The sequence below is a fragment of the Pelobates fuscus genome, chromosome 9, assembly GCF_036172605.1.
Source record: "Pelobates fuscus isolate aPelFus1 chromosome 9, aPelFus1.pri, whole genome shotgun sequence".
NCBI classification, from domain to species: Eukaryota; Metazoa; Chordata; class Amphibia; order Anura; family Pelobatidae; genus Pelobates; species Pelobates fuscus.
The window spans coordinates 115,497,664-115,514,746 of NC_086325.1; the positions used below are offsets into that span (position 1 = coordinate 115,497,664).

Below are 17,083 nucleotides of genomic sequence, written 5' to 3' on the forward strand. Positions count from 1 at the left end.
TTCTCAAGGGACGTTTAGAGATGTCTCCTCATTTATTTCAACAGCATTAAGGGATGAATTCTTTTAGCAACGTAAGGGTTTACTCTGCTTAATGAATAGCAATTTACCCATAGACTTCAAGAGACTTAAGAGAATCCAGCCCTAAATCTGGAAACTATTTTTAGAAGTAGTCAAAATGCATAAAGAAATTCCATTTAATGTGCTTTCTGTTACTCAATTTCATAGTCATATTTAATTATAATGTTTATTTATTTTAAATCTGTTAAGTCCAAATGCTACATAAATACAGATATAGACTGCAACGGAATGTATCAAGTAGCAATTTAGAATAAATTAAGAACACATTATCAATGGAAGTTTTACATAACTTTATAAGAAGTCATAACTATGACCATTCACACAACTGCTAACTTAGTGTTATGCATTTTAAGCATTATCTGTTAAGCAGCGACAATTTTAAAAAAGATTGGGGTAAATTAGCCTAGAAAAATACAACTTGATGACATATGGACTACTTACCAATAATGTAATACTATTTTTAAATACAATAAAATAAAAAAATATATGTTTTTCCTTTAAAACAGATTTTCTAAAAGTGGGTGGAATAGAAATAACAATATTAGGAAAATAAGAGAGGTGAGGGTGCTGGAATCTTATCTTAAACATTCTCCTGATATTATGGCTTATTTTAACTTGCAAAATTTAAGTTTATCGTCATTATAAGCAGAACTGAACGATGCATGTGTAGCAATTTTGTTTTGTCAAATTGTGGTACTTGTACTACCAATGGAAATGTTGATTAAACTTTTCAAGGATATTGAATGCATTGTGGCCGCAGCGCAAAAAGTTTTTCTTTCTTAAAATCTTATCATATTCCACCCTAAGCCAACTGGAACAATGCAGAAAAGATTGTAGGTATACTTGGTAAAAGATCATGCAGTTAATGCATTTGATGGGAAACAGCTAGAAGTTGTCAATTTACAGTAATATGTCACGCAAACAGTTATCTGCACAGGCACTTCTCACCAAGGCATATTCTGGAGAAACAAAAATGTACAATCAAGTAAAACACAACTTTTTGTTTCTGTTTGCTGAGAAACTAAGTTGTTGTTTTTTTAATGTTTTCTTTTATGTGTAACTATTTGAGTTGTAGAAAACATCTGGGAGCTCAGAAAATGTATCTGTATTTATAATAAAAGGTATGTAGGTCCTCACAGGTCCTCACTAATTGATAATTATTATTAAACCAGTTTGGTTAGAAAACATCTAATTCCAAATGTATCCTTTCATAGGTCTCGATAGCCCTTCTGGTCTAAGAGCCATTAACGTTACGGAGTCAGAAGCATTGGCGGTGTGGCAGCCATCATTGGCTTCTGTCGATAATTATGTTTTATCCTACTCTGCAAAGAATGGTAAGTATGCAGAATAGATTAATATTTTATGAGTTCCATATCACATTCAAGCATTATATGCCAAACTGGATCAATAGTAAAGTTTTCCGTTTGTGTCTTTGCTTTCTCTAGCCCCTGTGGTGACTCAGACTCTGTCAAGTAACACTGTGGAGAATGATATTATTGGCCTGCAACCTGCGACTGAATACACTTTGAAGATGTATGCTGTTAGAGGACAACTTAGGAGCCCAGAAATGTCTACACAATTTACCACAGGTGAAGGAAACAGAACTAGGAGATATGAGAAAAAGAAGATTTATGTATATTTCCCTTACATATTTATATTTATTAGAGCTTTGTATATATTAAAATAATTGAAACAGACACCGAATATATAGCTGATAGATAGACAGACAGACAGACAGATTTGCAATGTCTGTTCTGATTATACCTCAGATAATCATAATGGCCTTCATTGGGCCTCATCAATAAGATGTAGCTGATACCCACTAGGTACAGTGGGTAAGCGGTTATATTTAAATCGCCCCCTCTAAAAGAAGATTACTGAAAAAAGAGTGTTAAATACTGAGACCTCGGCTGGAAATAACTGAGGGGCCACCAACTAGTGTTTATGGTCTCCCTAAGTTAAAAGGGTAACCCAGGCATGAATCCCGTGTTTACTCTACCTACAGGTTATCAGTTACATTTCACTAATGAGGACCAAACAAAAGCCAAAATGATCATCAGGGGTTGCTGTATCGCTCATGCTGGTTGGTATTTTGGATCAGGACTGCCCTTATGGATAGGATCAATGTAGCATGCAAGTGTATGTCACAAATGAGCAAAAACATATTTTGAGACTTTAGTAGAGATTAGTTGAAGGGTAGTATGTTTTTGCCTGTTCTCAGTATTCTCATATTCTCTAGTTTTGCTAATCTGCAATTGTGCCCATCAGGAGGTATTACTGATTCTGGGATAGTTTATAGGGATTTGTTTTGCACTCTTTCATATTAATAGATAAACAAAAGAACTGGTGGATGTTTAGGACTAACCTTTTTCACTGATTATCATATGCAGCTTTGGATGGTCCAAGAGACTTGACTGCAACAGAGATCCAATCTGAATCAGCACTCCTAACATGGAAACCTCCACGATCAATCATCACAGGATTCTTGTTGATTTATGAGGCTGTAGATGGAACAACTAAGGTACAAATGCTGCGCTAGTTACATACAACATGGAGAAATAGCTATAAAAGATAATATTTACATTGTTTGTATACATTTACAATTAATAGTTTTACATATGCAAGTTGACAAAGATGAGGTCATTAGCATGTATACCATGACATTTTTCAACTAAATGAATTAGACTACTCATAAAGGACAAACTCAATATATTCCATATTAAATTCTTAATTATATTATGGTTATTTCAATTAAGCAAATTATATATATTTATTCCCATGATCTGTCCTACATCTTGACAGCACTTAAACAATTGTGTCCCTTATACTTGCAAAAAATGGACCATGCTGGTATAATTTGCTTTTCAGGAATGTCTAATAATAGAATGAGAATAGACTAAAAATGAATAATATGTACACTAATACAAGTTTAGCTTTTCATTTATTTGTACATCTTTTACAACAATATGAGGGGGGAGGTTTATTGTGAATTATTTATTTGCTTAGAAAAAGTAATTACATTGTTGTCACATACAATAGTTGCAACAAACATAGATTCAAACAAATGGGGAAATGCACTGCTTAGTGTTTACAAGGGATCTGAAGACATTTATTAGAATGCACTTTCTATAAACTAACACCAAAATTTTAAAAGCATGTGTACCATGCCCACATAAAATAAGTACTGCTATTAGTGATGTCGCGAACATAAAATTTTCGGTTCGCAAAAGCGAACTTCCGCAAATGTTCGCGAACGGGCGAACCGGGCGAACCGCCATAGACTTCAATGGGCAGGCAAATTTTAAAACCCACAGGGACTCTTTCTGGCCACAATAGTGACGGAAAAGTTGTTTCAAGGGGACTAACACCTGGACTGTGGCATGCGGGAGGGGGATCCATGGCAAAACTCCCATGGAAAATTACATAGTTGATGCAGAGTCTGGTTTTAATCCATAAAGGGCATAAATCACCTAACATTCCTAAATTGTTGGAATAACCTGCTTTAAAACATCAGGTATGATGTTGTATCGATCAGGTAGTGTAAGGGTTACCTCCGCTTCATAGTGACAGACCAAACTCCCCGTTTAATGCACCGCAAACAACCGCAAACAGTCCATTTGCTCAACCGCAAACTCCTCATTTGCACAAGGTTGGATACCAAGCTAGCCATGTCCCGTTCCTTGTCCTCACTGATGTCATTGAAGGTCTCTTCCTCCAGCCAGCCACGTACAACACCAAGGGTCCCCGAAAGGTGACAACAAGCCCCCTGGGACGCCTGCTGTGTTTGGTCTTCCACCTCCTCAAAACCACCTTCTTCAGACTCCTCTCTCTGCGTTGCCTCTCTCTGCGTTATTATAAGGTGTGTTAAGTAGTACTATTCTTATCAGTTTAAACCCTGTTACGTCCCCTATCAGGGGACGTGTATATAAGGCATCGATTTTAGGAAGCGGGAGATGGAAAAACATGCTTGGTCGGTCCTCCTACTTCAAATTTGGGGCACTGCGCGTGCAATCTAATGTGCCACCAGAGAGGAGTAGTGTGTTAAGTAGTACTATTCCTATCAGTTTAATCCCTGTTACGTCCCCTATCAGGGGACGTGTATATAAGGCATCGATTTTAGGAAGCGGGAGATGGAAAAAGATGCTTGGTCGGTCCTCCTACTTCAAATTTGGGGCACTGCGCGTGCAATCTAATGTGCCACCAGATAGGAGTGGTGTGTTAAGTAGTACTATTCTTATCAGTTTAATCCCTGTTAAGTCCCCTATCAGGGGACGTGTATATAAGGCATCGATTTTAGGAAGCAAGAGATGGAAAAAGATGCTTGGTCGGTCCTCCTACTTCAAATTTGGGGCACTGCGTGTGCAATCTAATGTGCCACCAGATAGGAGTGGTGGGTTAAGTAGTACTATTCTTATCAGTTTAATCCCTGTTACGTCCCCTATCAGGGGACGTGTATATAAGGCATCGATTGTAGGAAGCGGGAGATGGAAAAACATGCTTGGTCGGTCCTCCTACTTCAATTTTGGGGCACTGCGCGTGCAATCTAATGTGCCACCAGATAGGAGTGGTGTGTTAAGTAGTCCCCCTCATCAGGCCTTTTTTAGTCGAATGTATCGCCCACTGTCAGTCCCTTCGGGATCCATCCCTCATTCAGCTTAATAAAGGTGAGGTAATCTAGACTTTTTTGACCTAGGCGACTTCTCTTCTCAGTGACAATAACTCCTGCTGCACTGAAGGTCCTTTCTGACAGGACACTTGAAGCGGCGAGGTAGTCTGCTACCTGTTGGTTGAGTCATTCTCTGAGGGTGGACCCCGAAGGGCTGTGGCAATGCGTAGGACTTAAAAAGCTCTGCATGTCCTCCATCAACAACATGTCTGTAAAGCGTCCTGTCCTTGCCGGCGTGGTCGTGGGAGGAGGAGGATTACTTTCACCTCTTCCCCTGTTAGATTCCCATTGTGCTGTGACATCACCCTTATACGCTGTGTAAAGCATACTTTTTAATTGATTTTGGAACTGCTGCATCCTTTCCGACTTGCTGTAATTCGGTAACATTTCAGGCACTTTCTGCTTATACCGGGGGTCTAGTAGCGTGGACACCCAGTGCAGGTTGTTCTCCTTCAGCTTTTTTATACGATGGTCCTTCAACAGGCACGACAGCATGAAAGACCCCATTTGCACAAGGTTGGATGCCGAGCTACTTATGTCCTGTTCCTCCTCCTCAGTGATCTCTCTGAAGGTATGTTCTTCCCCCCAGCCACGTACAACACCACGGGTACCAGACAGGTGACAACGAGCACCCTGGGATGCCTGTTGTGGTTGGTCTTCCTCCTCCTCCTCAAAGCCACATTCCTCCTCTGACTCCTCTTCCTCACAATCCTATTCCAGCGTTGCTGCAGGTCTAGCAAGCGATGCTGATAAGGCTGTTTCTGGTGGTGATGGTGACCACAACTCTTCCTCTTCACGCTCATCTACGGCCTGATCCAGCACTCTTCGCAGGGCACGTTCCAGGAAGAAAACAAATGGTATGATGTTGCTGATGGTGCCTTCGGTGCGACTGACTAGGTTTGTCACGTCCTCAAAAGGACGCATGAGCCTACAGGCATTGCGCATGAGCGTCCAGTAACGTGGCAAACAAATTCCCAGCTCCGCAGAGGCTGTCCTAGCACCCCGGGCATACAAATACTCGTTAATGGCTTTTTCTTGTTGGAGTAGGCGGTCGAACATTAGGAGTTTTGAATTCCAACGTGCCAGGCTGTCGCAAATGAAGCGCCTCAGTGGCATGTTGTTTCGCCGCTGGATATGGGAAAAGTGCGCCATGGCCGTGTAGGAACGCCTGAAATGGCCACACACCTTCCTGGCCTGCTTAAGGACGTCCTGTAACCCTGGGTACTTATGCACAAAGCGTTGTACGATCAGATTACACACATGTGCCATGCACGGCACCTGTGTCAACTTGCCCAAATGCAATGCCGCCAACAAATTTCTTCCGTTGTCACAAACCACTTTGCCGATCTCCAGTTTGTGTGGAGTCAGCCACTGATCCACCTGTGCGTTCAGGGCGGACAGGAGTGCTGGTCCGGTGTGACTTCCTGCTTTCAGGCAAGTCAACCCCAAGATGGCGTGACACTGCCATATCCGGGATGTTGATTGGCGTGCTTTCTGGCTGACCCTGGGTGCCGATGCATGCTGTCTGACTGTGCCTCTAGCTCCTTGCGACGACCTCCCCCTGCTTCCAACTCGTCTCCTCCTCCTCCTCTCTGTCTCCCAATCTGAACTTTCCCCCTGTTCTTCTTCTCTTCTAGCGGGCACCCACGTGACATCCACGGACGCATCGTCCTCATCAACCGCTTCACTTGTATCTGACAACTCAGCAAAGGAAGCAGCAGTGGGTACAACATCATCATCACACCGTACGTGTGTAATGCTGCCTGACTGAGACATATCCCTGTTATCTACATCATCTGGCAATAATGGTTGCGCATCACTAATTTCTTCCAACTGATGTGTAAATAACTCTTCTGACATACCAAGTGAAGCGGCCGTGGTGCTAGTGTTGGTGGTGGCGGCAGGCGGGCAAGTGGTAACTTGAGAGGTGCCCGAAGCTAAGCTGGAGGAGGGTGGTGCATCGAGGTTCCGAGCGGAAGCTGTAGAAGATTGGGTGTCCTGTGTTAGCCAGGCAACTATGTCCTCAGAACTTTTCAAGTTCAGGGTACGTGGCCTCTGAACACTGGGCATTATTCTATGGCCAAAGGGAATCACAGAAGCACGGCCACGATGGCCCCTGCGGGGTGGCCTGCCTCTGCCTGTCATTTTTTTTTCGATTAATGGTACTATGCGTGCAAGCTACTGTGACAACAGATATGAGTGGCACTGGTGTGACACTGTGCCCTAGCAGGCCCTGAAACACACACTCGTGTGGAAACTGACTGCTATTATATTACAGTCCAAAAAGTTTATTTTTTTATTAAATGCAAGCTATTGGGACACCAGATATGATTTAGTGGTGGCACTGGGCAGGCCCTGAAACGCACACTAGTGAAGGAAACTGACTGCTATTATATTACAGTCAAAAAGTTTATTTTTTTTAAATGCAAGCTATTGGGACACCAGATATGAGTGAGTGGTGGCACTGGGCAGGCCCTGAAACGCACACTCGTGAAGGAAACTGAATGCTATTATATTACAGTCCAAAAAGGTTTTTTTTTGTTAAATGCAAGCTATTGTGACACCAGTGAGTGAGTGGTGGCACTGGGCAAGTGGGCACAGTATACGCTGTGAGCCTGACACACACGCTGGCAGACAACTAACTGCTATTCAATCTATTACAGTCAAAATTCTATTTTTTTTTATTTCATTTTTTAAATGTACACTACTGTTACACCAGATATGAGTTCCACTGGTGTGACACTGTGCCCTGGCAGGCCCTGAAATGCACACTCGTGAAGGAAACTGACTGCTATTATATTACAGTCCAAAAAGTTTTTTTTTTGTTAAATGCAAGCTATTGTGACACCAGTGAGTGAGTGGTGGCACTGGGCAAGTGGGCACAGTATACGCTGTGAGCCTGACACACACGCTGGCAGACAACTAACTGCTATTCAATCTATTACAATCAAAATTCTATTTTTTTTTTTTTTTTTTTTTTAAATGTACACTACTGTTACACCAGATATGAGTTGCACTGGCGTGACACTGTGCCCTGGCAGGCCCTGACATGCACACTAGTGAAGGAAACTGACTGCTATTATATTACAGTCAAAAAAGTTTAGTTTTTTTAAATGCAAGCTATTGGGACACCAGTGAGTGAGTGGTGGCACTGGGCAGGCCCTGAAACGCACACTAGTGAAGGAAACTGACTGCTATTATATTACAGTCCAAAAAGTTTTTTTTTGATAAATGCAAGCTATTGTGACATCAGATATGAGTGGTGGCACTGGGCAAGTGGGCACAGTATACGCTGCGAGCCTGACACACACGCTGGCAGACAACTAACTGCTATTCAATCTATTACAGTCAAAATTCTATTATTTTTTTTTAAATGTACACTACTGTTACATCAGATATGAGTTGCACTGGTGTGACACTATGCCCTGGCAGACCCTGAAATGCACACTAGTGAAGGAAACTGACTGCTATTATATTACAGTCCAAAAAGTTGTTTTTTTGTTAAATGCAAGCTATTGTGACACCAGTGAGTGAGTGGTGGCCAGGGCCGGACTGGGATAAAAATTCGGCCCGGGCATTTTTTTATCACAGCGGCCCACTAAGAAGGGGTGGTGCAGAGAGGGTGTGTTTTGTCGTCACTAACGACAAACACGCCCCTTTCTCAAAGTGCAGGCCAGGGCAGACTATGCGCAGAGCTCTGCTAAAGAGCTCTAGCATGAGAAAAAAGCCCTGTATTTGTTCTGCACAGTGCAAGCAAATTTAATAACATGCTTGCACTGTGTTTCCTTGCAACGTGTCTCTGGTGTCTCTATAAATGGATACCAGGAGACAAAAATGCCAGGAAAGAGTATCGTGCTGTGTTTGGAGCCTGCTTGTGGGATTGTGTGTGTGTGTGTATAGAGTGAGCTGATTGTGGTGTGGTATTGTGTAATAAGGTCGGTTTTAGTCGTGTTGTGTTTGTGGTGTAATGTAATGTATATGTGGCTAGGGTCTGTAAAGAATGTGTGTATAGGGGATGTAGCAAGTGTGTGCATACAGGCTATAGTGTGTGTGTGTGTGTGTATATGTGATGTAGTGTTTGTAGAGAGTGTGTGTTTAGGGGTGTAGTATGTGTTTGCTTACAAGGAATCTAGTGTGTGTATAGGGTATCCAGAGTGTGTATGTCAGGAATGTAGTGTGTGTGTGTGCGTGTGTGTATATATATATATATTTGGAAGTATTGTGTGTGTGTGGTGCAGTGTGTTGGGGAGGTTCAGTGTGTATGTGAGGGGTGCAGTATGTGTGTATGATGGATGCTGTGTGTGATGTGTGTGAGGGTGCTGTGTATGATGTGTGTGAGAGTGCTGTGTATGATGTGTTTTGTGATAGTGCTGAGTGTGATGTGTGTGAGTCCTGAGTGTGATGTGTGTGAGAGTGCTGAGTGTGATAGTGCTGTGGATGATGTGTGTGAGTGCTGAGGGTGATGTGTGTGAGGGTGCTGTGTGTGAGGGTGCCGAGTGTGATAGTGCTGTGGATGATGTGTGTGAGTGCTGAGGGTGATGTGTGTGAGAGTGCTGTGTATGATGTGTTTTGTGATAGTGCTGAGTGTGATGTGTGTGTGAGTCCTAAATGTGATGTGTGTGAGAGTGCTGTGTGTGAGAGTGCCGAGTGTGATAGTGCTGTGGATGATGTGCGTGAGTGCTGAGTGTGATGTGTGTGAGAGTGCTGTGTATGATGTGTTTTGTGATAGTGCTGAGTGTGATGTGTGTGTGAGTCCTAAATGTGATGTGTGTGAGAGTGCCGAGTGTGATAGTGCTGTGGATGATGTGTGTGAGTGCTGAGGGTGATGTGTGTGAGAGTGCTGTGTATGATGTGCTTTGTGATAGTGCTGAGTGTGATGTGTGTGTGAGTCCTAAATGTGATGTGTGTGAGAGTGCTGTGTGTGATGTGTTTTGTGATAGTGCTGAGTGTGATGTGTGTGTGAGTCCTAAATGTGATGTGTGTGAGAGTGCCGAGTGTGATAGTGCTGTGGATGATGTGTGTGAGTGCTGAGGGTGATGTGTGTGAGAGTGCTGTGTATGATGTGCTTTGTGATAGTGCTGAGTGTGATGTGTGTGTGAGTCCTAAATGTGATGTGTGTGAGAGTGCCGAGTGTGATAGTGCTGTGGATGATGTGTGTGAGTGCTGAGTGTGATGTGTGAGAGTTCTGTGTGTGAAAGTGCTGTGATGGGAGTGAGAGTGCTGTGTGTGATGGGAGTGAGAGTGCTGTGTGTGATGGGAGTGAGAGTGCTGTGTGTGATGGGAGTGAGAGTGCTGTGTGTGATAGTGATGTGTGTGCTGCGTGTGAATGTTAGAAGGGATTGAGTGTTGGGGGGGTAAAATAAAATAAAAGAGTAGTCATTATGTCCCCCCCTCCCTTCTTACCTTTAGCCTGGGAGGGGGGGACCGGCATGCTGGTGAGTGGGTGGGGGGGACCGGCACTCCGACACCATCCCTGGTGGTCCAGTGGTGAGTGAACTCTAGCCTGAGGGCTAGAGTTCACTCTCGCGAGATCCGGTCGTTGCCATGGCAACGCGCCGGATCTCGCGAGAGGAACCCGGCGGAGCTGCAAGATAGAGCTCCGCCGGGTCCTCTACCTCCCTCCCCAGCCGCATGTCTCTCCAAGGGGGCCGGTGAGGGAGATCTCTGATCTCCCCACCGGCCCTTCATGGCACACAGCGGGCCGGCGCTCGGATAGTGCCGGCCCCGCATAGACCGGCAGGGGAGATCCTGGGACCTTCCCCTGCCGGCCTCGGCCCATGGCCACCGCGGCCCACCGGGCATTTGCCCGGTGTGCCCGATGGCCAGTCCGGGCCTGGTGGTGGCACTGGGCAGGCCCTTAAACGCACACTAGTGAAGGAAACTGACTGCTATTATACTACATTAAAAAAAGGTTGTTTTTTTTTAAATGCAAGCTATTGTGACACCAGTGAGTGAGTGGTGGCACTGGGCAAGTGGGCACAGTATTTGCTGTGAGCCTGACACAGAGGCTGGCTGCCAGGCAGGCAACTGCAATTACATTACACAGAAAAAAAAAAGCAGACTGATGTTCTAGCCCTAAAAAGGGCTTTTTGGGGTGCTGTCCTTACAGCAGAGATCAGATGAGTCCTTCAGGACTGTAGTGGACACTGAATACACTAACTTAGCTATCAATTTCCCTATCAAATCAGCAGCAGCTACACTGTCCCTACTCTCACTAAGAATGCAGCTTCACAATGAATGTAAAATGGATGCTGTCCAGGAGGTGGGAGGGTCTGGGTGGAATGTGTCTGCTGACTGTGAGGTACAGGCCAGGGTCAAATATTTTTTTTATAAAAAAAATGTTTTAAGATGCAATATTTATATTCTTTAGTCTGTGATGTGCAGTGGCACGTCAAGTAGCACAGACAGTTGCTTCTGGTGCAAGCTACTGGTGTGACATGATGTTAAGCTATTATTAATGAAAAAGCGCCAAAAAGTTACATAGCGCTGTACAATAGGTGGACTAACAGACACGTATTTGTAGCCAGACAAATTTGACGTACAGGAACACAGGGATTGAGGGCCCTGCTCAATGAGCTTACATGCTAGAGGGAGTGTGGTATGCTGACTGTGGCGAAAGGGACCTCGCCACTGGTTCTTGGAGGGGCCCGTTTGCCAGCCTCCTGCCCACAGACTATGCCCTGCAGGGAAACCTGTAAAAGACTACCAAACTTGACCGACTGTTAGCACTGATTTCCTTGGAACTGTTTTGGGCATAGGACCCTTTTATGAGGTTTTATGTGTTTTTAAGGTACTTTTTGGGGTTTCAAAGAAATTGCTTCGAGATAATTGGGTTAGATTAGTACAGTTCCTGATTCAGTTATCTCCCAAGCACAGCAAAGGGATTCTATTGTTTGTGTATGGGAGTGTCTCACTGTATGACTCTGTTTTTATTGGTTTGTTCACTTTGTGTCCTTGTGCCCAACAAGATCCACCTAGGTGTCACCCTTGTTGGGAAATTTGCATAAAAGGCCTGTGCCTCCATTAAAATGCTGTTCCTGCTTACCCTTAACATAGAGTCTCATCTCATGTGTGGGGGAAACGGCTGTATCTATCCTGGGGATTGCTATATCACTATACTCACCAGGAATTATAATCACTAGCTCTTATAAGAGCTGTTCCTGCAATGCTCTCAGGGAGTAAGAGAGGTCTGCCCACTGGAAGCTGGATCCTGGTCTCGGGTCCAGGGTGGGTGAAGGACGGCGAGACCCCAACCAAACTGCGGCGGTTTGTGGGGTTTACGGTAGTTATGGTGTTTCAATACAGTGCTTATGGTGCTTGCAAGTACTAGGAAGCAGCAATTGACAGAGGTACCTGGTCAGGGTGCCAGCCGGTCCGTCACAGTGACACATAAGGGAAGAGTAGGGTAGAAAAGTAGGTTGCCAGGATAGTATTCACAGAGGGCTTCTAGTTTTGTTTTTATGACAGTTGCAGGAGAGGAATCAGGGTGCAGGGTAGGAAAGTTGTGACCCTGTGCCTTTTCTTGAACCTAAATGAAAAACAGGGGCAGAAGGACATGCATAACCTTTGCTGCTATCTCTCTTGACAGCTCTTCAGAAGAATGTGAAATCCCTGCAGATAATTCTGGTGCACCTTGTTAGAGATAATGATACTCCCACAAACAAACCCTCCTTGTTGTATCCAGTGGTGAACCTCGATTTCTTGATATGCCTCGTCTTTTAGCCACCATCTCCCTTCACCATCAATTTCAGTTTTTTTCCTTTAATCTAAAAATCTGCAAATTCAGATTCTTCCTCTCAACATCCATGTCACTTCCATTTTAGTCTATGTCTCTTACTTATGGAGTGTACTGCAAATACTACTCACAAAACACAAATCACCTACTTTACAGTTTTACCCCTTAAATCTCATTCATAGCTGTCCTGCGATTTTAAATATATTTGTCTATATATATATATATATATATATATATATATACATATATATATTTGTCTATGTATGCATGCTAATCCTTTTTATATGTTAGAACAGGTTCAGGAAAATGCTGCAATGGAATATAACTTTTTTGTTTGGTCTTCAAATATAAATACATAAGGCTAAAAATAAGTTAATTATTCAAATTAAGGAGATGATCATTTTGAGTCAGAAATCATTTACACTCATTTAAACCATCTGCTATGTGCCCTTAAATTATATTTAACATTATCCCCTGGTATTTAAAATAAACAAGATTGAACTGTGACAGAAAAAACTTGATTCTGTTTTACCCTTTTTTAAATGTCATATTCCCTTAGCACATGTTCTCTCCAGCAAGATTTCTTACAGACACATTGTCAATTTATATACTTCTGTGATATAAAATCAAATCATTTTCTAGAATAGATCATGCAATATCAGTTGTAAACATGAGGGAATTAGTTAACCTAAACCTATTCTAACATATACCATTATATAAAATGTTAGACTAATTCCATTGGTATATCACACTGATCCCACTAACTCCCTCTAAGTATAAAGGGAACCTATACATTGATCCTTTGCACTCTGTGCCTAGAGTTGTATCTGTTACACCTTACTGATAATACTGATGAGGCCCATTATTGGCTGAATGAATGATCCGGGGTTGCTTTATCTCTCGAGCAGATGGAACCTGCTGGCCTTTTAGGTCTAGGCTGGCCTTATAAGTCTAAAATGGCTTTCTCTGTAATGGTGCAGGTGAGCTAAAACCTGTATGAAACCTGAAAAGGAACCCCCTAAAGGGCAAGCTACTCCAGCTGCTTAGTGTTTACATACCTGCCAATCTTTGGCCCTACTGACAAAGGGGTGAAACTGCCTGGCAAAGTGGCAAGCTCCACTATTAAGAGAGCTGTTGTCTGTTCTCATTGTTTTCATATACCTGCCAATCTTCAGGCCTGCCAACAAAGTAGTGAAGCTGCCTGGCAAAGGGGCGAGCTCCCCTATAAAAACAGCTTAGTCGACTCAGCTACAGAATCCAGCAAGCATGGGTAGGAAAACTAAAAAGCAAAAACCCGACATACCTCGGATGGGGATGAACATAGGTGACATGCTCCGCCAAGTACACGAGGCAGCAAGGCCCAAGATGGCCGACTACCCAGACGAATTCACAGAATCCTCGGACGAGGACCCACTGTATGGGGAACCCGAAGCCACACCAAACCGGGAGCTCGCCCCGCAACCCTCACAGAGTCCAGACTCTCAACCGGTCACGATGAGGGCACTGAAAGACCTACTCACAGGCCTCCAAAGGACTCTCCAGGCTGATGTGGCCTCACTCCGCACGGATATTACAGGCCTGGTTGGAAGGTTAGGCACGCTAGAGACCTCCTCCGATGCACAGGCACAGAAGATTTCGACACTGGAAAATATGGTGAGGGACCTTCAGCGCCAGCAAGCAAACACGGAGAAGAGGTTTGCCGCCATGGAAGACCAAAGACGGCGCAAAAACCTTAAAATACGGGGTATACCTGAGGAAATCCCGGAGGCTGAACTTCCGCATGTGGTGAGACGCCTACTGGCAGCGCTACTGACTCCCAAGCACGCCAAGACAGTCAATTTGGATGGTGTGTTCCGCATACCTAAGCCGAGGAAGGCCCCAGCGGAGGCCTCAAGGGACTTGATAATCCGCTTCCAAACCATGAAAGACAAAGCGGCTGTGACTGCGGCCCTCCAAGGTACCTCCCAATACTCCTTCGAGAACATGGGACTTACATTCTACGCGGACGTCTCCGGGAGCACGATGGAGTGGAGAAGAACGCTCCAGCCGCTAACCACTCTCCTCAGAGGCCGCAGCATTCGTTACACATGGCGGACACCACGAACCCTCCTGGCCACACACGGAGGAAATACATACTCAATACGGGAACTGTCTGAGGCGGACTCCTTACTGGAGGCACTCGGCCTCACACGGGACTGTCTGGCACCCCCCGGACGTGAGAAGGACCCAGCGATGCACCGCAGATGGGACCCCGCTAAAGTTATCCCATTTGTCCCACAACGAGGGATAGCCAGTGCTGGTGCGGCATCGGCCACTTAAGACTTGCCCTGGAAACGAGGTGAAACGGGACTATTACCAGCTATCCCAGCAGATCCCCTCACAGTTTGTTTAATTTGCTCCTGACCTTTGTTAATTTGTTTATTTTGCTCTTATCCTTGAAACATACCTTTGATGCGATATCTGTTTCTTACAATACACGCTACATGTTTACCTAGCCCAGAGAAATTACCACACACCCAGAAGGATAGGCTACAGGACCAAAGCTAACCCCCCCCCCCCCCGCCTCTAATCACAACACACAGCTACATAACGTAGGCTCAATACGAGCTTCACCAGAGGGGCGTAAAATTTATTTTAACGATTAGAGCCCATTATCTGTTACGCGTTCCTTTCAAATAGCAGTCCACTGCACCTCACTTTAGTCAGAGGACATACCGAAGTCATAGGGGACACCCTAAGCCGACAAGTCCATAACTTCCCCCGCACTCACTGCAGAACATCGCCTGAACTAGCCACTTATAAAATGGGCTACACAATGAGTAGTCACACAACACATACTGCTTAACACGATGTTCATCATGACACAACAACGTTGAAAGACACAACCAAGGTCACCATCATTGTTTTATATCATATGTGCAATTCTGAGGTCCTGTGAAGCCGGGATAATGTAATCCTACACGTTCACTAATAGTCTATAGTTCAGAAGTTCCTGCTTTGCTTACTACGCCTTTAAACAAAAATGTGCAAGTATCACATGCCATTGTTCACCTTATTTTCTATTTATATGTAACTGTTCGCTGTTGTGGCGCATGACTGTGCTCTGTACCTACCTGCACAACAAAAATAAAGAATTAAAAAAAAAAAAAAAACAGCTTAGTCCCTTAAGGCAGACCGTGGGGGAGTTCATATGGTTTCCTTTGAACAAGGAGGTAACCACTAGCTGGAATTTCCGTTATCCTGGCATTAAGGTTTTTTTTTTATTATTTCTTAAATATGTACACATATCCTTAAGCAGATAACTGTATACAGATTTAGACATGCCTAATACACATAGGCACAAAACCACGCAAACATATGGACTATGTACACTTTATTAGACTACACAAAAATAAACACACAGATATAAGTACTCCCTCTTTTCCCCTGTTGATCTTTACACCTGTATTAGAAGAGAGGTAGGCCCAGATTTGCTGTAAGGCCACCCACACCATGGACTAGAATGGCACCAAATACAAAGACGAAGCTTACTGGAGTACGAACAGTCTTAAAGATCATTCATATAAGTTCCCATGGGCTGATGTGCATACCTCATTTCCATGTGTGCCTCACATGCACATAGCATCACATAGTTCAGAACTAGCTCCTCTTTTTGCCTGCCCTGAGCATGTGGGGCTCACCAAGCAAAATTATTCATGTGGGTTATATTTGCACAGCTAGCCACGCTCTCCATCTGTGTTTGCGGAGCGGTGCGAGAGAGTCCAAAGTAGACTGACACAGATGAGGTTGCTGATGATTTAGGGGAGGCTGAATAATATTCATCCTTCACTGCATTATAGTCCAGTGAAATACCTCTCCCTATGTATATTTCTTTATATCTGAGTATGCTGCTGACAGTGTTTTAATGTGTGTCTGTAATGACTGAATGTATGTCTGAGTCTCTGTATGACTATGTGTCTGAATGATTGTGTGTATGTGTGTCTGTGTAAAATTGTGCAAATATGTCTGTGCTTCTGTATGATGGTGGGTCTGCAGCACTGTCCGTGTAAATGCTTGAGAATGCAGCTGTGACTGTGCTTGCATGTGTGTCTATATAAATAGCAAATAAAAAAAGCCTGTGATATGCTTTGCAGAAATAATCATTTTTCAGTGATGGTCTGGAACCTAACCTGCCATAATAGTGAGGTATGCCTGTACAAAAAATGCAATTTTGTGTCATATACAGGGTTTTTCCCACAAGTTATTTAAGAACTAAATTACATGAATTACAGTTTTTCTTTTCTTCTTACTATAGGAAGTAACTTTGGAGCCAGATTCCACAACATATACATTATCGGACCTAAATCCTTCTTCTCAGTACAGTGTAAAGCTGCAAGCAATACATGGAGCTATTAGGAGCAAATTTATTCAAACCTTATTTACAACAAGTAAGAAACTACAAAATTGCCATAGTCTGTGTTTTTCAGTGTTGCGGATAGCCTCTTATTAATACACAAAATAAATTACAATAACTTTATAGTATTTATAAAATAACAGCTGCTTGTAACTTTACCTGAAATATCGATTAAATTGCTGTATTAAATATCATGGCTATATGAATACAA

At 43.6% G+C, this 17,083-nt stretch overlaps 1 protein-coding gene across 3 annotated transcripts in view; it reads left to right on the forward strand.

Annotated features, from left to right (window-relative positions):
- Window positions 1-17,083, forward strand: part of TNC (tenascin C) — a 146,767-nt gene that overhangs the window by 101,628 nt on the left and 28,056 nt on the right. For all 3 annotated transcript variants that reach the window (XM_063432313.1, XM_063432314.1, XM_063432315.1), the window contains 4 exons: window positions 1,293-1,412; window positions 1,524-1,667; window positions 2,469-2,599; window positions 16,774-16,906. In XM_063432313.1, the coding sequence (XP_063288383.1) occupies window positions 1,293-1,412; window positions 1,524-1,667; window positions 2,469-2,599; window positions 16,774-16,906 (528 nt within the window). The remainder of the gene's footprint in view (window positions 1-1,292; window positions 1,413-1,523; window positions 1,668-2,468; window positions 2,600-16,773; window positions 16,907-17,083) is intronic.